The following is a 24,842-nucleotide window of genomic DNA, read 5'->3' as shown; positions in this document are numbered from 1 at the left end:
AGAGGAACAGTCAGTACAAGTCAAAAGTGCTTTTAAAAGTGTTTCCACAATATTACTTCCAAGAGGAAATAATCCATTACAACCACCAGATGCATGCAGAATTCATGATTATCTACATTTCAGTAAAGTATTAGGGAATTTTCATATAACTGTAGGCAAGGCAATTCCACATTCCCTAGATCATGCACACCTGGCAGCACTTGTCAGCCATAACTCCTACAATTTTCCCATAAAATAGATCATTTGTTTTTTGGTGAATTTGTTCCAGGAATTAGTAATCTGTTAGGTGGAACTGAAAAAATTGCTATAGACCATAACCAGATGTTCTGGTACTTTATCACAGTTGTGCCAACAAAACTCAATACATACAAAGCAGACATTGACCATTTTAGAGTGACAGAAAGGGAATTGCCATTAGCCATGCAGCAGGAAGCCTTGGGGTATTTGGGATATTTATGAAATATGATCTTAGTTCCCTTATGATAATAGTAACTGAAGAACACATGCTGTTCTGGCAATTTTTAGTGAGACTATGTGGTATTATTGGAGGAATTTTCTCAACAACAGGCATGCTACATGGATTTGGAAAATTCATAGTTGAAATAATTTGTTGTCATTTCAGACTTAGAACCTGTAAATCTGTTACTTCTGTTCAGGATGGCCACACAAACAACCTCTTAGCTCATTTTTAGCTCATTAGCATTCAATTTTTTTTTATTATAGCTTTTTATTGACAAAACATATGCATGGGTAATTTTTCAACATTGACCCCTACAAAAACTTCTGTTCCAACTTTTCCCCTCCTTTCCTCCATGTCCTCCCCTAGATGGCAGATAGTCCCATTCATGTTAAATATGTTAAATTATATGTTAAATACATGTATGTATGTAGTCATATTTATACAGTTGTCTTGCTATACCAGAAAAATTGGATTTGGAAAGAAGGTAAAAATAATCTGGTAAGAAAAACAAAAATGCAAGCAGTCCACACTCATTTCCCAGTGTTCTTTCACTGAGTGTAGTTGGTTCTGTTCTTTACTGATCAGTTGGAACTGATTTGGAGCCTCTCATTGTTGAAGATAACCACTTCCATCAGAATTGATCCTCATATAGTATGGTTGTTGAAGTGTATAATGATCTCCTGATTCTGCTCATTTCACTTAGCATCAGTTCATGTAAGTCTCTCTAAGTCTCTCTGTATTCATCTTTCTTGTAATTTTTTTACAGAACAATAATATTCCATAACATTCATATATCATAATTTACTTAGCCATTCTCCAATTGATGGGCATCCATCAATTTCCAGTTTCTGGCCACTACAAAGAGAGCTGCCACAAACATTTTTGCATGTACAGGTCCCTTCCCCTCTTTAAGATCTCTTTGGGGTATAAGCCCAGTAGCAACACTGCTGGATCAAAGGATATACACAGTTTGACAACTTTTTGAGCATAGTTACAAATTATTCTCCAGAATGGATGAATTCGTTCACAATTCCACCAACAATACATCAGTGTCCCAGTTTTCCCACATCCCCTCCAACATTTGTCACTATCTTTTCCTATTATCTCAGCCAACCTGAGAGGTGTGTAGTGGTATCTCAGAGTTGTTTTAATTTGCATTTCTCTGATCAATAATGATTTGGAACACCTTTTTATATGGGTAGAAATAATTTCAATTTCCTCATCTGAAAATTGTCTGTTCTTATCCTTTGACTTTTTATCAATTGGAGAAGGGCCTGATTCCTTATAAATTTGAGTCAATTCTCTATATATTTTAGAAATGAGAGCAGCATTCAATTTTGATTATTTTGTTGCTATTCTTTCCATTTATATTATTGTAGTCATTCTGTAAGTTGTTTTCCTGGATTTGCTTACTTCATCCTGCTCTAGTTTATATATTTGTTTTTCTTCATAGATTTTTTTTAATTAACAGTGTAGTTATGTTCAGTTATATTAATATACCACAACTTTTGTCATGCAATCTTCAATCAATAGACATCAATTTTGATTCTAATTCTTTGCTATTTAAAAAAATACTATGATAAATAGCTTGCTTTATATGGTACTTCTTTTTCTATCACTGATTTCTTTGAGATATGTGCCTAGCAGATATCTATATGTCAAAAGTTTTAATCTTTTTTCATTTTAATCTCTTTTTTCTCCATATAATTCCAAATGGCATTCCAGAATTGTTGGACCAATTTGAAATGGTTGTATCATTATTCAAATTTGTGTGCATATTTCTGTTGGGTGTGGGATCAATGACCATATTTTACATAATTATAACTTTGAATAGTGCAAATACAAATAGTCACTCAATCCAAAAGATTAGTTATTTGAACAACTTAGCTGTCCTCCCATATTTTCTCATCTTTACTCATATGCTAAATGTGAGGTGAAATTGCTCAAGAGTTCTTTTAATTTGTAGTTTTCTTATTTTTAGAAATTTGAAGCAATGTTTCATATAGTCATTGACGTCTTGAAATTTTTTGTAAAACTTTGACTATTTGTCTGTAAAGGAAGGACTTTTGATGTTATATATTTCTGTCAGTTCCTATATATTTTGGGTACCAGAATCTTAAAAAGAAAGTGATACAAAAATTTTTTCAAATTCAAACATTTTCCTTCCTTTCCTACTTACATGACTTGTTCTTAGAAGTTTTTTAGTTATACATAGCATCTTTTTTGTGTGTAATATCCCCAATTCCTTGTTTGATTAAAAATTCACTCCATTAGTTATCTCTCATTTTTAAAAGTACACAATATGTATTCTTTTTTTTAATAGTGTGATTTTTAATATTCATGTCATACATATAATTTAAACTACATGAAATAGTAGGTTCATCTAAAGGAGGGGATCTTTAACTTTTTTGTGTCATGAATTTCTTTGACTGTCTGGTCAAAGAGTTCCTTTCTATTTATGTTCTTGAGTTTATTGAATGCTAGATTGTTGAGCTCAATTCTTTCCATCTCTTATTTATCTAGTATGTTTCCATTGCTCTATTGTTCTGTATTTTAAACTGCTACTTAAGTGTTTGAGGGTCAAGTACCCAAATGATGAGATTGAGGAGAGCAATTGGCATCAGATATTGGGATTTGGCACCAAATATTGGGATTCAGTTATGTGAAGAATTCACAATAACCATTCTCTTTGCCAAAAGGGACATTTACTTAGGAGAAGGGGTTACAGATAAAATGAGGAGATGCAGTAGACACCAGGAATGGTAAATATGAAATCAATTTGAGAGAGCATATACTTAGCAAGGAAAGGGCTTTTAATGATTAACAATAGAAAAGACAAGTTCTCTAGTAGAACTTACAATTAATCAGGAGAAAGGAAATACTCCATGAGATGAGAGTATAGCATTGACTGGCAGGCTAAATCCATAGAGGAGTTTTAGTGCCCTAAAAGACTTAGGTATAAGAAGAAGAAAAATACCTTGAGTTTTGGGGAAGGGGTGAGGAGAAAGATATTAAGAGGCAAAATGCCTGGCAAGCTAACCCAAAAGGGATTCAGCAAAGATGGCATGAGCTATGGGCAGATTTATAGGGGAAATTTAATTTTTGAATTTTGGAATAATTTGTCTTTCTGATTAGATACAGTAAAGTGGGCTTACCCAAAGGACCTTTACAGGGAGAAGGACTGTAAGATTAAGCTGATCTCCATTAGTGCCCTTCCCTATTTGCCTCAGGGAATAATTTTATTAGTATTTCAGGCTTTCTCTGCCAATCCCACCTCATAACCCAGGATCTCATCAGTATCAAATAGTTTTTGATTGTTTCTGCTTTATAGTATAATTTGAAATCTGGAATTTTCTTTGGCATTTCTACTTTGTTTAATTATTTCATTTAATTTTCTGTGTCTTTTATTCCTCCAAATAAATTCATTGTCCGATATACTATACAATATCTCTTAATAGGTTGGATTAGCATAGCCTGTCATCCTGTCCTTGAAAGATAATCTAGGGCTATCAGTTCCTGGATCTGCTCCCAGACCCCATCATTACTACTAAATCCATAAATTAATTTAAATAGTATTGTATTTTTATTGTATTAACATTGATTATATCAATCATGAACCATGAACATAATGGAGTTATTTGAGTCATTATTTCTTTAAAGAACATTTTGTAACTGTACCTATACATAGGTCCTTGGTGTGTCTTTGTAAATTGAGTTTAAGGTTTCATGCTTTTCTTAGTTATTTTGAATAAGACTTGCCTTTGTCTTATTTCTTCCTAGATTTTAAAATTTTATTATGTGGTTTTATTTTGATTTCTGTACTTTACTGAAATTGTTTCATTTTCTTTGCTAGTTCACTAAGATTTTTTTAAGTAAATCATCCTGTATTCATCATCAAATATTGACTGTTCTATCTATAAATTAAATACTTTCATTAGAAATTTATTTGTCTTATGAATAAATATAGAAAACAGAATTAAAGAGTCACAAAATATAAGCCAGAAGAGACATTGGAAATCAACTAGTTCAGTCCCCTCATGTAGCTCAGCAAATTGAAACTCCGAGAAGTTAATTAATTTAAGATCACCCAGCTAAGTTGGATGGAAGAGCTGGGATTTGGATCTAGGTCGTTTGATTGAAATCCAAGGTCTTTTTGTTTTATCTAATATTTTATTGGTACTTAAAAAGTCATCATTATTATTTCCCAACCTTTTAAACTTTACCTTAAAGTTTATCATAAAAAAGCTCTTTTGATCATGCTGCTTAAGAGGTGCTATTGAAGAAATTTAGCTCATTTGACAATAGGTCTCAGATGTATAATCTATAACAGTTTTATCATTTGTCCTCTCAAATCAAGATTATTTGATACAGCAATCAAAATTTTGATATCTTTTAGTGTCATTTTCCTTTGTAACATAATTTTGTTTATTGCATAAATTATTGTCATTTCCATTTACTTTACTCTGAATCACTTTATATGTCTTCTCAAATTTCTTTGGTCTCCATATTTATAATTTCTTATGACACAAGAACATTTAATTACATTTATATGCTCATTTATTGAGACAAATAAGTACTCCTTTTTTTCTTGTTACCATTTTTAAAAAGTACTGTTAATGGGAACTTTTCCTCTACTTTTGAATTTCCTTTGGGTAAATGCTTGGAAATATTCAAAGGATCTGAAATGTTTAGTCACTTTTCTAGTATAATCCCATATTTTCTTCCAGAATGTTTGAATTAATTTATAATTCTATGTAATGTTCAGGCTAGCTTTCTGGAGGTCCTTCAGATGGGCCTTGGTCTCAGCAGGGTAAACACCATGAGAATGGTCAAGAATAGAGTCTAGATTCTTTATTCTGGCCCATTCTTGATCTTAGTGCAGGAGACATGAGAGTCACCACGAGGCTGTCAAAGATAGAATGTCTATCTTGTAGTCCTTCTTAGCCCTTATATTCCTTATTGTAATTCCATCATTACAGTATTCTGATTATGTGTGAACTTAGAGAACCATTATCACTATACTAAGTATTAACTATATATGTGAACTAGAGAACTATTATCTCATCAGTACCTTGTTTCAAGTATACTTCTTCAGAGTTGCGACTCTCTACATCTCCCACTTTCTTTTGTTTTAGAACATAGGTGGTCATGCCTTCCCTGACTTCTCAGGGAAGTGAAAACACCAAACCAGATATTGTTAGCAGGTTTCCTCTGGACTGAAGGATCTTACTTGAAACAGGTATACATGAATCCATCAGTATGGGAGGTATTACACAAGCACATGGTAATAAAACACAGACTAATAGTGATATAACAAACAACATGAATCAGCATGAGGAATTATACATGTCCATAAGTCCTAGAAATAGTCCAAAACCAATCTATTATCCATTACTTCATGTATTAGGGAATCCAATGATTCCTGCAGATTTTGAAGTCCTGCATCAGTCTCAGTAACAATTTTTGATATTCACTGTCATGTTTTTTCAATGGTGGGCCCAGTCAGTGATGGAACCACCCGATGTTTCTTGGGTTTTCTCCTTTGTTTCAAGGGTCTTCTCTTTTTTTGTCTCTCTCCAATGGACAAGTTGAATACAGCTCTTTGGCACCCATCTGATTCCTCTTCCATCTGTAGAGATAGAATCAAGCCCTTTCCCTCAAGCAGTTAACCTATCTGGTCCCTTCCATTCACCACTTTCTGGATCTCTCCATATCACTTGGTGATTATCTAAAGATAGTGGAGGTGTTCATACTGGACACTGCCCTTATAATGGGTTATGAAACGTGTCTGCCGAAGCTAGTGCATCTTTATCAAAAATAAAGAAATTCATAGTGTAAAGAGCTAAATTTAGAAGTTCTCTAGGGTTACCTGTGGCTCCCCCTTTCTTTTGTTTTTGGAGGAATGTCTTGATGTTTCTCTGTTTCTCCTCTCTACTGTTGCCTGTCCTTGAGGACTAAAGGTTATACCAGTGGTGTGTATAATCTGATATTGTGCACAGAAGTGTACAAAATATTTAGAAGTATATGGAGATCCATTATCTGTTTTTATTGCTTGTGGCACACCCATGATTGCAAAAGCTTGTGTAAGGAATTCAGTGACCACTCAGGCTGTTTCTTTTGCTGCTTGTATTGCAAAAGTGAATCCTGAAAAGGTGTCTACCACAACATGGATAAAAGACAGATGACCAAAGGATTTATAATGGATCATATCCATTTGCCAGATTTCATTAGGTCTCAAAGCACAAGAGTTTTTTCCTGGAGGGAGCGTAGGAGCGTAGAAAGGAAGGCAAGGTGTATAGGCTTTTACTATGCGCCTAACTTCCTCTTCTGTTATCCCAAATTGCAAATGTAAAGCTCAAGCAGCCTGATGATATTTAGAATGAGATTCTTGTGCTGAAATAAAGGAGTATTGGCTAACATGGTAGGAAGATTTTCTGCCTTTGAATTTCCATTAAAAAAAGAACCTGGAAGTCCACTATGAGATATAAATGCAAGATATAAATGTTATCTGGATGCTTTCTCACTTGCTCTTGAAGTTCCTTAAAGAGCTGATATATATATTAGAGGCTACAAATTTTATTTGGGCTGTGGCAATTCTTTGTACCATACCTACGGAATAGGCCAAATCAGATATTATAGTTACATCTCCTAGATAATAAGTAAGAGCTAGCATGATCGCATACAATTCATTCTGTTGAGTAGATTGCAAAGAAGTTCTGACTACTCTTCTTATAGTTAAGTCATGAGAATATACAGCACAAATGTTATGTTTGTATTCATCTGTAAAGATATTTGGTCCTTTAAGAGGACCTTAGAAATTTTTTCTTCAAGAATCCATTGTCAATTGTATAATAGCCGGGTTATCCTTAATGGAGACCCGTGTGTAAAACTTGGAGCTGTGGCCAATAAAATTTGTCATTCTGGAATGACTTCACAGTATACATTAATTTGAGCATTGGCATAAAAGATGTATATCTTGTCAGCTCTTACCCCAGATAATTGTACTACTTACTTTATGGCCTTTAATAAAATTCTAGCCACAAGCACTGGGTAAGAAGTAAGGCTTTGTTCTGATTGTGCTAGGAAGTTCACCCACTCTATCACACTGTATCCTCGATGAAGGACTACTGTGGGTGCCTCTTTTATAGTCAAAACTGAAATTTCCAAGGGTTTCTGAGTGGCTCTTTCAACCACATTTGATAAAGCTAATTCAGCCTCTCTCAAAGCATCTTGAGCTTCTTTTGTAAGCTGGCATGGTGAGTTTAAAGCAGTGTCTCCTCTTAAAATATAATATAGTGGTTGTAATTTATAGATAGTTAAGCCTATACTGGACACATCTCTTCGTTATCTCCTATCAATTTCTGGAAGTCATTTAAGGTGTTTAATTTCTCTGTTCTTAAAGAAAATTTCTGTACTATAAACACCTTAGGACAGTGGTTCTCAAAGTATGGTCTAGAGAATCCTTGGGATCTCTGAAACTTTTTTAGAGGGTCTACAAATTCAAAAATAGTTTTTATTTCTAATATGGTAAATGTCTATAAATATAATTCAGATAAACAAAAACGCTTTGGAGAGATCCTCAATAATTTTTAATGGGATAAAGATACTGAAAACAAAAGTTTGAGAACCACTGCCTTAGGATATGTTTCATATCCTAAATATTGAAAAGGAGCATGCCTTTGAATTTTTTCTGGAGCTACATGCAATTTGTAGTTCCTTAGTATTTCTATGGTCCCACGCTTTGATAGCAGCAGAAACAATTTTCTCATATGCTGTCAAAGGGTAATTAATCTGTGCTAAAGTGTCTTCATAAAGACCTAAACCTGCTAATTGATCAGAGGTAACTGGTATATTAACTCCAGGTTGCCTATTTTGTTGGGCTTGTATTTTAAAGAGTTCATTACTCAGAAAGCCACAAGTTTTTGTCCAGATTCTAAACATCTCCTTGCTATAGATTTCCAATCATTAGGGGTTAAAACTTCAAAAGCCAAATGCTTTAATAATATTTTAACATAAGACGATGTAGAGCCATAAAGAATGCAAGCCTTTTTCAGATCTTTGATGATTTCTAGATTAAACGGAGTGTATTTTCTTTTTTCTTGACCTGAAGAGTCAAACTCTTCAATCACAGGATACATTTCTATTCTTAAATCAGATGTGTCTTGCCCTTCCTCTTTAGCCTTAATTAGTGCCCTTTGTAATTGTGTCATAGGGAGTGGACAAAGCTGCTGCATGGGTAGTGCTGATGGTGTCACTGTCCTTCCTCTTCCTCTTCCTTCTCCTCCTCCTCCCCTCCTTCCTCTTCCCCTTCTCTGTTCAACACAAAGGGGAAATTGAGGAAGGGAAAATTGAGGGAGGACGATAAAGATATGGGGAATGCCCTAATGGGCCTGCTCAGGTGTAACTGAGCTGTTTAAAGTGAGAAGCACCACACCCCTTAAGTTCATTAGCACTGTTCTTGTCCAATTCTCCATGCTTTTCAGTTGCTTTGTTAGAATTTGTGGATTCTTTAAACCCAATTGTATTATATTGTACATAAGGAATGTTTCTTCAGGAATTGAATCAGGACCCATAGCTTCATAATGTTCAATTAGTTGCTCTCCACTATTTTCCATATATCTGGCTCTAATTTTTCTTCCTTAGAGAGTCAAGGAGACGTGCACTCTAATATATTTAAGAGTCCAGTGATCTGCTTTCAAGTTACCAACAAACCTTGCTTTTTTGTTAACCTAACTGTGCATTCTATATGCTTCCCTTGGAGTGGGGAGAGCTCTTTTCTTAGTATTTGCCCCATTTTAGTTGAAAAATGAAAGTGGCTAGTTTACTCACTCTATTTCCTGATCATAGGGACTTCTCCACTGAACTTAGAATTGTGTTAGTGGAACTTGTGAGTGTAGGGCCTCATGTTCAGAACCTCAAAATGTAGTGTATTTTTTTTAGTGCCCCAAATTCAGATGCCAAAATGTAATGTTCGGGCTGGCTTTCTGGAGGTTCTTCAGATGGGCCTTGGTCTCAACAGGATAGACATCACGAGAATGGTCAAGAATAGAGACTAGATTCTTTATTCTGGCCCAATCTTTATCTTAGTGCAGAAGGCATGAGAGCCACCACAAGGCTGTCAAAGATAGATTATCTATCTTCCAGTCCTTCTTAGCCCTTATATACCTTATTGTAATTACATCATTATAGCATACTGATTATGTGTGAACTTAAGAGAACCATTACATCACCATATTAAGTACTAAGTATATATGTGAACTAAAGAACCATTGTCATCAATTCCACTGAGTTAACACCTTGTTTCAAGTATACTTCTCCAGAGTTCTGACTCTACAATTCTACCAGAAGTATATTGGCATATCTTTTTTCTCAAGTCAGTCCATCAGTCATTATGGCTATTCATTTTATTTTTTGCTAATTTAATGGATATAAGATTAAAACTCAGAATTTTAAAAATTTTTATAAATTTGATTTGGAACATTTTATGTGGTTTTTGATTACCTGCATTTCTTTTTTTAAAAGAATCTGATTATATCCTTTTGGTCTATTACAGAAAGGTTCCTGGTCTTAATAAATTAATGGCATTTTTTAATATATGTTGGATACTCTGTTTTTATCATATTTGATATAAAGATTTTTATCTAACTGAAAACTTTTCTTCTGTTTTAGGTGCGTTGACTTTATTTGTGCCAAAACTTTTTAATTTCACTTAAAACAAATTGGTTATTTTATCTTTTATGATCACTTTTAAATACAACTATATATTTTTTATTTAGCACATGACCTTCCAAGTAAGGTATCTTAAAAGTTTATTACTAATTCAGTTGTGTTGTGTTTTTTTTTTTTTTTTTTCTGTTGTAGCAACATCTAGTTTCTTTTTTAGGGTATCTTTTTGGGAAATCTTTTTCCCTTTCATACCTTTTGGAAGAAAGATTGGCTTTATGAATGTTAGCAAATATTTTGCACTCTTTGAAACTGTTTGCTAACCCTTTTCCTCCTCTAACCATTTACAATAATCATCTGTATAATTGACAGTCAAACCTATCTTTGTCACATTTCTTCTATTACTGTCTTATTTCTTATTTAAAACTTTTTCTATTTTAATTTCTCTTTTTTTCCTATTTAATATGTAACTAATTCATAAATCCTGTGAAGTTAAAGATAAAACTCAGATGTTCTTCAGTAACTTCTCCCAGTGCCTTACACATCGATGATTTGAGTATGACATTGGACTGGAGTTTGTGTATGAAGATTGCATTAGCAATATTGGTTTCACTTGTGATTTTGTTTATTTATCTTATAGGCAAATATATTAAAGAATATTCAGCACTGGAATGGCTTGCCTCACCATGACAGAAATGGAGGAATCTGCCATATCTTCTACCCACCAAAATGGAGATATTCCTGGGAACGATGATACTTTGAAGCAGATTGAGCCAATTTTTCAGGTCTATCTTTACCACTCTCTTGGGAAGACTGAAGGAGATTATTTACAGTTTCCAGTTGGGGAATATATTGCTGAGGAAATTTGTATTGCTGCTTGTAAAGCTTGTGGTAAGTATAAAAAAGGCAGTTGACAAATAGCCACTTTAAGTGTCTTAATATAGAGTATGGGATTTGGAGTTGGAAATTCTCAGTTCAAACCCCTGTTTACTAGCTGTGTGATATTAATCAAGTCACTTAATCTCTAGAGTCCTTGGTTTCATTTTAAAGGATAAAAAGCTTGCTTACTCCAGATTTGATGAGAGAGAGGGAATATTAGAGCTAGCTATGTAAATAACAGTAAGAGGTAGGGATATTTTTTAAACTTCAACAACTTTATGTTAAATGACTATATGTCAAGATAGATGCAAAGATTAAGGAAGTGATCACTAGAATGAATTAAGACATATCCTTGCTCTCATGGTGGTGTTAGTTCAGGATAGAGGGAAGGCAATAATAATAACTGTTTGGTAAATAAACTAATTACAACATGAATAGAAAATAATGATGATAATAGTTGACATTTATGTTATGTGCAAAGCACTTTTCATCTCATTTGTTCCTCATAACTCTACATGACAAGATAGGCATAAATTATACAAAGCTAAGGAGAGAAAGATGATTTTCCACTGAGATTGGGGTATGAAGTGAGGGAATCAGAAATTTTATGACAAAGATATAATTTAATCTGGACCTTGAAGAATGGGCAGTATTTCAAAGTATTCCAGGCTTGCAAGCAAAGTTCTGAAGATAAGACACAATACAATAAGATGAGGAGTTACTCAGTTTTATGTTAGGATCAACTTCATTTCAATACAGTGAAATTTATTAAGCTATTAAGTGCCAAGTGTTATGCTAAGCTTGTGGCATACAAAAAATATTAAAAGACAGTCCTTGTCCTTAAGGAGCTGAGAATCTAATGGGCAAACTACCTTCAAAAGATAGTTCTTCCATAGCACATTCTGGAAAATTATATTCTTCAATAACTTGATTTTTCCAATGTAATTAATGTTTTATTCTTTTGAGTCATATAGATTTCTGCAGTTCTTGCAGAGGTTGGTGATATTTTCTCATGGAAATTTTATAGAGATGTAGAAGTAGGCTTATAGGTTGATATTTATTAGTATCCTCACATTCACCATTTTTAGTATAACATCTTCCTCCAGTCATTTAGTATCTTCCCTCCTTTAATATATGTTGATATGTATGTCCTTAAAATCAATGCCCTACAAATAATTTTTCTTCCAGCACAGACCCTTCTCTGTGTACTCAGTGTGACTACTTTAGCCATTTTTGTTTTCTTTAGTTCTTCATATAACACTTGGAAACTTTGGTGTTAGAATTGATATGTAGTGATTTTGCTGTTGTTGACAGGCAACAATTTATTATTGAAATAACAGCTATTTTCCATTTTTAAAGCCTTTTGTTTATTTCATTCTAGTTTCATCTTTATATATAATTAAGGTAATCTGATTTATTTGAGTCTCATATCAAACTTTGTATAAATTTACTTTTCTTACCACAATTTCTTTTTGTTGGAAGTGATAGTGCTTCGAATCTCCCTTCATTATATTGCATAATATTTTTTACAAATGAGTTTATAATCTAAATCTATGTTGCTCTCAACTGCTATAAATCTTTGTTTAACAAAAAGATCAAGAGTTTCCTGGCTGAAATGAATTTATATGTTTTTTTGGGCATTCTCATTGAGTCAGTTGTCAAAATGTTAAACTAATATAAGAGATAGTGATAGGCCCAAGAAATATCTGTTCTTTTATTCATTATCCATGTTGAAGCTATTTTAAAAAATAGGTCAAGATAGAAATGTCTGATCAGTCTTCATATCCTCCTATTTTTATCTTCTAATTTAGTGCTGATTTTGTTCTTTGCTCTAATATAGTAGTGTAGTAGTCTTACTTTGTTCAGATTATTCAGATGTAACTCCTATATTTAGAACCATTATTTCCTTGTTTTAAGATATATTCATTTTCGTTTTCTATGATAAAATTTGGTATTTAGAGGCAGGTTGAAGTAGTGGTAGAGAACTGACTCCAAAGTCCACAAAATACCATCTGTTATGTACATACGTGTGTGTATGTATGTGTGTGTGTGTGTGTGTGTGTGTGTGTGTGTGTGTGTGTTGTGAGACCCTGAAAAAATCATTTAACTTTTGTGGCTATAAGAATCTTTCTAAGACTAAATTGCAGAGTTGATGTCAAATTTTCATTTGTCCATGGAATTTCTTCAATCAGAAACTATTCATGGAAGACATCTCCTGTCCTTTTGTAGAGATAGGAGGATCTCAAATGTAAAACATGGCATATATTTCCACATTGTTTCTCTATGTATTGAGCAGTTTTGCTGGTATTTATTCTCTTTACTTTTTGACTTTTTTTTAAAATTTAGATTTAATTTTTTAAAATCCTTTGCCATATGGGATGGAATTCTGGAAACAGGTAAAGGGAGAGAGATGGGTGATGTAAAAGCAAAAGATATCAATAAAAATTTGCTTCAAAATAGAAAATATTTATGCTACTTAAATGTAGATTTCTTTGTAGTATGCAAATTACATTTTGTGATCCTGAGTCTTTTTGCCCACTTTTGTTTTAAAGTCATCAAATATCAAAGTTAGTTTAATTTGTGAGGTATTTTGTACTTTTTCAATTCATTCATCCCCTGCAATAGACTTGGGTATTTATTATCTTTGCCCACAAACCTTTTTCTCTTTTGTACTTTCCTATTACTGTTGAAAGCATTACCAACCAGTGAATTGTAATGAGTAATGAGTCACTCAGGCTTACAACTTCAGTGTCATATTCATCTCCTCATCTGCACTTGCCCCCATATCCAATTTGTTATTAGGTCTTGTCATTCCTACCTTTGCAATAATATTTTCTCCTAATCAATAAATTCCAGTGTCATTCTTATCATCCTCAGGATCAAATATAAAATTCTCTGTTTAGCTTTTAAATTTTTTCACAAGTTTGTCCCCTTTTACTTTGACAACTTTCATATACTTTTCTCCTTACTCACAAAATTCAGTTAATTCACTTTGCATTATAAATTCAGTTCAGTTAAACTCATTTTGATGAAAAGTAATCACATTACAAATGTGTATAGTTAATAATAATTTATCTTAGAATAATTACATCATCATTTTCCTTATCAAGCTAAATTAAATTCCTAATTAATGAAGTACAAATTAAAGTTTTTCAATAGATAGCCTGAATTTACTGTTATTTAAAACAGACAAACAAAAAAACTGAGGATGAATTAAGGTAAGCATAAGGCTTTCTTGTACACATTAAAAGCTTTCTTTTAAGGAAAAGCCTTAGCAGACATTTTTGAAGCCCAGTAGCAAAGCACAGTATTCTCCCAGGTGCCTATTCAGTTGTAAATAAAGCTGATTTCTAGTTTTGAAAACTGTCCAGAGAAACTAAATTTAAGAAGTAGAAAATTGAGAGGAACTTCTTCTGGATAAATATAGCAGGTGTTCCTTTTTTAAAATTTTTATTCTGCTTTTAATTAATGCAAAGTAAAACATCCATGTTTTATGCTTATACTTAGTAGAACAGAAAAAGGATGCCTACAGGAAATTGCAATTCTCTTATATACTCTCTGCTTTTCTTTTTAATTACTTAGTAGATAAATAGATTAATCATTTGTTAAGAGTCTACCTTATTCCTTGGGGGCAGGACATTTTTTTTATTTCTTTGTTTTCCTACAGAAAAATAAAAACATAGTGCACATAATAAAGGTTTAATTGTTGATTTGACTTGGCTGAGTCCTAGGAATCTAAACAGAAGAAAACAAAATTTAGACAAGAAAAAAACAAATCTAAGAAAAAAAACCAAAATCCTCCATCTTCGAGAAATTTTTATTCTAATGGTGGATAGTTGACAGACTTTAAGCTTGTTGTTGAGTAAGGAGGATGCCTACCCAAAGCCTATCAAGACTTCTCCCAATGGAAAGGGCAGATGAAAACAATTCCCTTGGCTTTGAAGGTGGCTGAAGCAAGTATTGTGGAATCCTTAGAGTTGGTGAGACATCAAAAATACCAAGGTCATCTTCTGCATCCCAGGTTGTCACCATTTGTTCTGACTTTTGTCTTGCCACTGAACATTGATGAGTCTGGAAAAGAGAGTGAGGATGAAACTGTCATTCTGCCTCACTTAAATCCAGTTCACGGGCAAGTCAAGACATCAGTCATTTACAATGTCATTGATCTTCAAAAATAGAGAGAAAACAACATTCTAATGGAAAAGACATAATAATAGAAGAATAATAGTTTTTTGGGGGGGAGGGCAGGGAAGAAAGAGCAAAGAAGAGGTGTGAATATTTAAATGTGAGCCATAATTATCTATTTGGTATCTATTTATTCTCATCAGGATTGCTACAAGGAGAGAATGTGTCCCTGGAAGTTATATTTCTAGTTGTTTTAGGATGAACAATCAAACCAAACCTTTTTTTTCCTATATAAGAAGAAACAGAGAGCTATTCTTCCATTTACTAGAAACTTTTATGTATTATAGGTTTTATTTTTGTTTGTTTTTGGTTAGGTTTTTTTCTTTTTTTGGCAAGGCAATTGGGGCTAAGTGACTTGCCCAGGATTACACAGCTAGTACATGCTCAGTGTCTGAAGCTAGATTTGAACTTAGTCAGAATTGGTGTTCTATCCATTATGCCATCTAGTGCCCCTAAGGGTTTTTATTTTTTAACAAGAATATCAATAAGGATATGATTTCTTTCCTTCGGTATTATGCTAATTTGTTCATTTGGAAAGAGATCATGTTGAATATTAGCAAATATGTTAATATTTATAGATGAATTGTTAAATTTGTGGTTCTGAAAACTTTTGCCCCTTTTTATTCCATTTCACAATCATTTCTAGAAGTAGGAGAGTCACACAGGACTGAGGACCATTTAGTATTTTCACCATGAATCATCATGATCAAAAAGTTAATAACCTCATGTTCAGTTTTTTAGTAAGGAATTTTTCTACACTTGCTTGGACTGGTTCTCAGAAAACATTTAAAGACTTTTTTGAACATGTCGGATTTGTTGTCCACTGTCATAGCTTTTGCTACCCCAGAGTTTCCTCTGTCTTTCCTTAGACACTAGATATCTAATCATGGGCAAACCATTTAACTTCTCAGAAACCAGATTCTTCCCTAGAACCTGGAAGATGAGGATAATTGAACTTGTACTATCTATAGTAATTTAAAGAGATATATGTAAATTATACCCAATTCATCATTTGTCTTTAGAATAGGCTTTTTTGCTACGTTACATAATTTATGTACTCTCATCTTAAGCTACATTACCACTCTTTATAACCTTGTTGGAAAAACTCATTAGATTGACAATATATATTTGTTAATTTCACCACCTACATACAAAGCAGTGTAAATTTACATTGATGATTAGCAAAAATGTTTTTTCTGCATAATATTTAAACTTTATTTTTAAATCTATACTAATCATATCTGCCTTCATTATAATTCTGTAATTTCATATTTATATTTGATAAAGTAATAATCCTTGAATATGTTATATCAATACAGAATTTAAAATGACTATTTCATTTATGAATAACTGTTAAACTCATTGTGTTTAATCTTAATAAAGTAAAACCGTATAATTCATGTTTTTGTCATATTATGACATGGCATATTGTCATATTAAATTTACCAGTGCTTTAATCAGTCGTAAAAGTATGTGTTCTTACCTGTTGTCTCTCATTAGAGCAATATATCCTTCTTCCTAGAATTTTTCATTGTATATCAAAAACAATTATTACCTGAGAGGAAGAAAAATCAGATACCTGATCATTGCTTTATCTAATTTTAAATGCAACCACAGTTAAACTTAGCTTCCCATTCCTGTGCTTTCTCTTCTGTTTAGTAGAATGCAGAAACCTAATGTATTTGGGACAGTTTTGAGTTGTTACTAAACTGTCATACTGAAGGATGTATATTTGGTTTTTCAAGTACTTTTAGTGAGTCCATATCTTACCACTGCTAATTAGAAGTTTAAAATACATATACTTTTTGTTTCATATTTATGTTGAACAATAGCTATCATGATTTTTCTGTTTTTCTAGGTATCACCCCTGTCTATCATAATATGTTTGCTTTAATGAGTGAAACTGAGAGGATCTGGTATCCTCCCAACCATGTCTTCCATGTGGATGAGGCAACCAGATACAATGTACTCTACCGAATAAGGTACTTTTCCAAATAAATTAATGAAATGCTTTATGTGATGATGAGAAGAAGTGGAAAGGGCTGGGGGGGGGGGGGAAGGGGGAAGGAGGTGACAGATTTTCAAACTAATTACAAAAATTAAGGTACTAAATCAACAGAGAAGAAATCAGAACAAATCTCCTTTATGTAAAAGAGTAAACAGTTGTTTAATCAGAATGCTCTAGGAATCAAATTTTATGGCTAATTACATTTTAGAGGTGACTGAAAGTTCAACATTTCTGATTATATTTGTGGAAACACAAGTTGGTGAGGACACTTAACAATGCTGAAAGTTCACGGGATAGAGAACATTTCTCATAAAAATAAGTCCTTTGAATTCTAAAATAAAGTTCTACAAGTAATTTTTTCTCAGTTATTCATGAGGAAATGATGGGCTTTTGCAAATACTTATTTTGAAATTCAAGTGAGATTCAGTACATCTTAGTGAATCAGATTTAACTTGATATTTATTGCATCTCAATGAAATCAGACATAACATGTCTACAACACTTAGATCTGACTGTTAAGCTAGTTTCTTTCTTCATCTTATAGATCCATGTCAATAACTGCCTAATGGACCACTCCACTGGATGTCTTGTAGATATCTCAGTTGAATTCAACAAACATTTATTTATGTCCATTATGCACCCATTAGGAGCTAGGAGCGGTGGATTCAGATTTTTATAAAAGAGAGCTGCTGACTTCATCTAGATTACATTCTACTCAGGAATGAGGTTACAGGCATGTAATCAATCGATCAATCATTCCATCAGTACTTGCCACATATCCAAGAATTTATCTAAGTCCTGGGGACACAAATACCAAAAACATCTCTGGCACTTGTGTAGTTTATATTCTATCAGGGGAAACATAATAAACTAGAGAGTATCTAGCAGAGGGGAGGGAGTCAGGCATGTCAGCTGTCAGATGAGAGGTCAAAAAGTTTCTATACCTTTTCAGAGGATGCTTTTCTTCCATATCCATCCCTCATTCCTGAGATTCATTTTATCTCAGAGGATCAGTCCCTACCTTCCTTATTCTGTCAATTGTTCCTGCCTTTCCCATGGAAATTACTTTGTATCTATACTTTTCTTATCATATTTAGTAAAGCAGTGACTATTGTTTATCTTCATAAACATGGTAGTTAGTAGATAATTGCTGAATGAATGAAGCATGTATATGTTTAAAAACACAAATATGTACATGCATATATAATTGTACATCATTCAATGTACACTCATATATGTTCAGCAAATGTACAAATATATAAGATAACTTAGTTTTGTATTTTGAAACAGCAAATGTACAAATATATAAGATAACTTAGTTTTGTATTTTGAAACTTCTGTGACTTATGCTGTTTATAAATCAGCATTATTAAGGGAGTTTGTATTTTTCTTTTTTTTAATAGCTTTTTATTTATAAGATATATGCATGGATAATTTTTCAGCATTGACAATTGCAAAACCTTTTGTTCCAACTTTTCCCCTTCTTCCCCCCACCCTTCCCCCAGATGGCAGGTTGACCAATGAGTTTGTATTTTTCTTGGTTTTATTGATATTGTTTGTTTTTAATCAAAAAAGAGGGAGACAATTTCAAAACTAGGTTTTTAAAATTAAATTTCAGTATGATAATGACTGTGAAAAACTTAGATTTTGGCATTTTTACTTAGTGGAATATAAACATTTTATTATTGCTGAGCTGGGTGACACAGTAAATAGACTTATCTTTCCAAGTTCCAATCTGGCGTCAAACATTAATTAGCTTTGTGGCCTGAACAAGTCACTTAACCATGTTTGCCTCAGTTTCCTTATCTGTAAAATGAGTTTTCTAATTCCAGAAGTATCAATACACTATTAATTACAAAAGCATTAATGGTGTAAGATGTGAATTTGCAGCTTCTTTAGCAAACAGATTTTTATGTTATTCTTTGAATAAATCAGCTCATCATTTTAAAAAATTTTACAAAATGTTAACCTACCATGTTTAAAAACAACTTATGACAATAAGAGTGGCATTAGTTTTTTTAAAAAATTAGAATTTAGGATTAGGCTATCATAGATGTAAAATTGGATGGGGCTTCAGATGACATATAGGCCAACTTTCTCATTTTACAATTGGAAACAAGCCCAGAGAAGTTGTTACCTAAGGTCTCATATATGGTAACTGTTTTCTGGGTTCAGCCTTAAATAAAGTGTGTCTTTATTCCACTCCCTTTTTGTTTTCTCAGTTCAATTCAGTAAACAGTATTTAAGTGGCTATTTTATATAGTACACTGAGCGTGCAAGTATGGAAAAGAGGTCTCCTTAAGGAGCTAATATTCTACTGGAGAAATACAGCATGTAAATAAATGTAATACCAGCTAATTTGAGGAGTCACCAAATCTCAGAGCATAAAGTCCCTCTTGGCTATCTAGTTTCCTCAACAATAAAATGAGGGAATTGTACTAGGTGACTTTGAATGTCCATTTTTATCACTACATTGCAATGAGCTACATCTTCTAAAGAATACCATCTACAAGTACCAGAGAAGTGAGCATCCCATCTTTGCTTGAGGGGGAAGCTAATATACTATCTTTCTCGGCAGCCTGCTCCACTTTTGCATGGTTAATTCTTAGGAACTTTTCTCCTTATATCCAACTTAAATTTGCTTGCACTCATTACTTCTAGTTTTTCTCTTTGAAGCCACAGACAAAAAGAGCACTAAGCAATGGGGAGAGTAGTCAAGAGCCAGTATCAAAGAAAGAAGGCTGTAGAGAAGAGATGACTCCTGAGCTAAATCCTGAAGGAAAAAGATTTTGAGAGGAGGAAATAAGGAAGCATTGTCTTTTAGACATGAGGTAACAGTATAGACAGGAGGTGGAAGTTCTTAGTACTTTTCAGTTAATTCTTCCCTCCTCTCTTTTATACACACCTCCCTTCCCTCAGTTTCTTCACCTATAAAATGAATGGATTGACTTAGATAATCTCTAAGTTCTTTTCTGATTCTAAATTTATTCAAGTTCTAGTATTACTCCTGTGTCATAAGTCAAATACATATATGCAGCAAATATTCTCAGGGTCTTCCATAAACACAATCCAATGGAAATCTAGCCAAAAGGCATTAAGATAGTTTGTTTTTTACACCACTCTCTTAGGGCTTCTATGTTGCTTCCTTAAAAGTTTAGATATTTGGATTTTATGATCCTTTCAAGCCTAGATTAAAATAACAAATATGGAATATAAGTTGTTTAGTTACTTTTATTAGTAATAGGGGTTTGCTAAGGGAGTTAGCTCTTTTATGTCTCAAAAAAACAATTTTTATTTCTAGATTGTATTGTTTGAATTTTTAGATTACTAACTAGATTCGGCTTTACTACTTCATATTTTGTAGTGAAAATGTAGCTAGTGAAGGAATAATGGAAGGATTGTGGGGTGAGTCATTATCTTTAAAGTGCTTTCTGCATTTTGTCAGTACTGCTGAATCTGATTAAAAGGCAGGGTTAGTAATACTCATGCTCATAAATGTTCATCAGGTTTTCTGAGTAGATTGATATTTTCTCATTTATCTTTCTTCCCAGACATCTTCTTAAAAGACACAGCTTTAAAACTTATGATTAAATGAATATTATTCAAAATGAAAATATACTTTTATTATCTATAGAATCTATATCTATTATTCACAATATGTAATTCAAATTCACTTGTGCTGGTTGTTGATGGAGCCATTTAAAAAAAAAGATTACATTCTTCAAAAAATTGATATATGAGTTGTTTTTGTTTTAGTTGAAAATGAACTCATTGCTACCAATTATCTTTTTCCTAGGTTTTACTTTCCTCATTGGTATTGTAATGGAGGTAATAGAACATACCGGTATGGAATATCTCGAGGTGCAGAAGCCCCTCTTCTTGATGACTTTGTCATGTCTTACCTTTTTGCTCAGGTATGCTTCTCCCCCCCCCCCCCCGTATCTGTGTTTTTTATAATTTGATAAACTTTTTTTCTTTTGTATGTTCTTTAATCATAGCCAACTTCATGCAGAAGCAAAATTGGCACCTACCTTAATTAGCAGGGGCAGAGTAACACATTGTTGGCTTTATTTTTTATCTTAAGATTGTAGATAATAGAATATATTTTCACCTGGTCTATTAAGACTCATTCAATTTCCTGGTTTCTTTCCTTTTTTACCCCACTTCTCTTAATATTTATAATTAATATTATTATGAACTCAGTAATTATTAATATTAATATTAATAAGGAGAATCCCATATTTTATAGGGATCTCTTTTAAACTCATGTAGAGTATTCACATAGTTATTTTCCAAATGGTTGGAAGAAAGACAATGAAACATTTTAGGAGCATTGTTTTTCTACCTTGTAGTTCCTTACAGATGTCAGGCATTTTAAAGGATAGGTAGGCTCTCTTTCAAAGCAATCACTGTTGGGACTTCCAGGGGCGTAGCCAAGATGGCGGAGCAGGCACACGACTCTCTAAGCTCCTCTCATTCCCCTCATAACCAACTATTTAATCCAGCCTCAAAAATAGCTCTTCACTGCTTAAATTCATGAAGATGAGAAGCACTACAACTTACCAGCCGAAGTCAATCCGGAAGCTTGCCAGGAAAGGTTTGTCCTGAGGGGCCAGGAACAGGCTAGCACAGGCAGCGAGAGACTAGCGTCCTGAGCAGACCAGGGGCGCAGGTGATCTCTGTGGCTAGAGAAGTTATAGGGACCACTCTGCTATAGGCTAACTGCTCTGCCTTGACTACAAAGCAGTAAACTGGCAGAAAAGTTAAAGCCTAAAACAGAGGGTCCTCTAAAAAACGCCAGAACCTAACCAGATCTGGCTGTAACCCCTCAAACCTGGAAGTGACTCAGGCAGACTTTACCACAGCCCTGCAGCCGCATCTGGCAGTTCAGGGTTTTTGCAGGGGCAGTTACTAATCTGCACAGCAGGGGGGCACAGCCTGGGCAGCCTCTGATCGGCAGAGTGAGGGGCTCATCCTGGAGCAATAGAACCTCCCCAGCTGACTGTGCTTCCCTGGCAGACACTTCTGGTCCCTGCAAATCCATTCACTGCTCAGCTGCTAATACCCACAGCCCCAGGGCGGGATTTGGCTTGGGAAGTGAAACTCTCACTGCTCAGCGTCTAGCCCCAGGACAGTCGTTATCTCACATAGCTGGGATTCTTTGAAGGGCACTTTCCCAGCTCAGCCCTGCAGGCCTGAGTTACTTCCGGGTGGGAAACTCTTTCCCAGAGCACTCTAGTACCTCACTGCTTTTTGTAGCTGGTTGGCAGGACAGCTACCCCTCCATATACCTTTCACTGCTCTGCAGAGGAAGCTGGTAACCTCCTGGCCCTGAAGGCAGACCCTACAGGCTTTAACACAATGAGTAAAAAAATCAAAAGAACTATTGATAGTTTCTATAAAGAAAAAGAACAGCTTTTCAACCCTGAAGAGACTAATTGCAGACAGTCTCCAAACAATTGTTGGTCTCCAATACAAAAGGCTCTCCTAGAAGAGACTATTAAAAATCTTAAAAGAGAGCTAGAAGAGAAATGGGGAAAGGAAAGAGAAGCTATGCAAGAGAGCAACGACTTCCTAAAATGTGAATTGGAAAAGAAAAAAAACTCCCAAGAAGTGCAGGGAAACAGAATTTGTGAATTGGAAAAAGAAAATAACTCACTAAAAAAAAAATTAGTGAAATGGAAAAAAATTCCATAGAGCAAAACAACTCAATTGGACATATACAAAAAGAAGTAAAAAAAGATAATGAAGAAAATAACTCACTAAAAATCAGAACTGAACAAATAGAAATGACTGATTCATTGAGACATCAAGAATCGGTCCAGCAAAACCAAAAAAATGGAAGATTGGAAAAAAATGTCAAATATTTACTTGGAAAAACAACAGACCTGGAAAATAGATCTAGGAGAGATAACCTGAGGATCATCGGACTACCAGAAAATTATGATGAAAAAAAGAGCCTAGATACTATTTTACAGGAAATCATCAAAGAGAACTGCCCAGAAGTAATAGAATCGGAAGGGAAAATAGGCATTGAAAGAATTCATCAAACACCTTCTGAAAAAGACCTAAAATAAAGACTCTGAGGAATATTGTGGCCAAACTTCAGAATTTTCAGACTAAAGAAAAAATTTTACAAGCAGCCAGGAAAAAACAGTTCAAATACCGAGATGCCACAGTAAGGGTCACGCAAGATCTGACTGCCTCAACATTAAAGGATCGAAGGGCCTGGAATCAGATATTCCAAAAGGCAAAAGAATTTGGAATGCAGCCAAGAATAAACTACCCAGCTAAGCTGAGTATTTTTTCCACGGACATTTAATGAAATAGAGGAATTCCATCTGTTTCTAAGGAAAAAACCAGACTTAAACATTTGATCTCCAGCAACAGGAATCAAGAGAAGTAGAAAAAGGAGAAACTAGATAACATAGTAAAGTAAGAGAATACAGTTCAACCCAACTCCTCCTACAACTACTTCAACAAAGATGAGAAATTGAAGGATATACTGCAAGACTCAAGTGTTTCATTCAAGTCCTCTGTCTTCAGAGTCGATGTTCTTTTCACTTGCCATTGTGCTTCCAATGGTCTGGCACATTGTAACATGTCCTTGACTCCTGTGCCTCCAAATCCTGTATCTGGAGTGACCAAATAAATGTCTCCTCCCCACCCCACTCACAAAAAAAAAAAAAAAAAAAAAAAAAAAAAAAAAGAGAGAGAGAGAGATGGAGCACAGAACCTGGAGTCAAGAAGAACTGAATTCAAATCTAGCCTCACATCCTGCCTAACTCCGGACAAGTCATTTTACCTCCGACTATCTGACAAAATGGATCCACTGGATCCACTAGGGAAGATCTCTGCGAAGAAAAGACCAAATGGGGACAACAAGGGCTGGACATGGCTGTCACAACTGAGCAACAACCAGAGAGAAGTTTTCCTGATGCCAGGCCCAGCCTTCTAGCCACTGTGCCACCCAAAATGCCCTTATTAATATGCCTATTAGCAACCTTTGTGTTATATATGTTTATTTTAATATGTGCCTATTAACACTTTTGTGTTATATATTATGTGTTAATTTTAATATGTGCTTATTAACAATCTTTGTGTTATATGTTATATATTAATTTTAATGTGTGCCTATTAACAATTTTGTATTATCTTAATTTTTAACATATGCCTATTAAAATTTTTGCTATGAAAAAAAAAGGATAGGTAGTAAAATGTAAGAAATATAAAAATATGAATTGTGTGAAAATTTGTGAAAGGCCATCTAGGTACAAGTTCAGGCTTTCTGAAAGTTGTGCCTGTTACATTTCTTACTGATGTATTACATTTAGGTATAAGAGAAGGTCAATATACAACTATAGATCTAGAACTGACATGGGACTAGCACTGTACTTCATGGATCTTTTCCCCCGCTGTTGTGGCATTCACAGCTTTTTAACCTAACACCCTCATTTTCAGATGAGGACATTGAGGTCCATGAAAGTTAAGTAAGATTACTAAGATAGAATGGGGATTTTAGAAGTCTCATTCTTAGTATTAGAAATGGAATTTTAGCCAAGGTTTTCTGACTCCAGGACCAGAATTTATTCTATGGCACTAATTAGCACTTTTAACCTATGTATTTTCTTATCTGCTGTCTTGAAT

The 24,842-nt window shown here is 34.0% G+C and overlaps 1 protein-coding gene and 1 pseudogene across 1 annotated transcript in view; both read left to right on the top strand.

Moving 5' to 3' along the window:
* Positions 1-836, top strand: part of LOC127544312 (endoplasmic reticulum-Golgi intermediate compartment protein 2-like) — a 51,529-nt pseudogene extending 50,693 nt beyond the window's left edge.
* Positions 1-24,842, top strand: part of JAK2 (Janus kinase 2) — a 158,454-nt gene that overhangs the window by 51,239 nt on the left and 82,373 nt on the right. Inside the window, exons 3-5 of the mRNA XM_051987735.1 lie at positions 10,764-11,014; positions 17,046-17,169; positions 20,992-21,109. Of these exons, the coding sequence (XP_051843695.1) occupies positions 10,795-11,014; positions 17,046-17,169; positions 20,992-21,109 (462 nt within the window). The 5' untranslated portion in view covers positions 10,764-10,794. The remainder of the gene's footprint in view (positions 1-10,763; positions 11,015-17,045; positions 17,170-20,991; positions 21,110-24,842) is intronic.

This window comes from Antechinus flavipes, chromosome 1, assembly GCF_016432865.1.
Source record: "Antechinus flavipes isolate AdamAnt ecotype Samford, QLD, Australia chromosome 1, AdamAnt_v2, whole genome shotgun sequence".
In the NCBI taxonomy this organism is placed as follows: Eukaryota; Metazoa; Chordata; class Mammalia; order Dasyuromorphia; family Dasyuridae; genus Antechinus; species Antechinus flavipes.
This window is presented reverse-complemented; position numbering and strand designations above follow the sequence as displayed.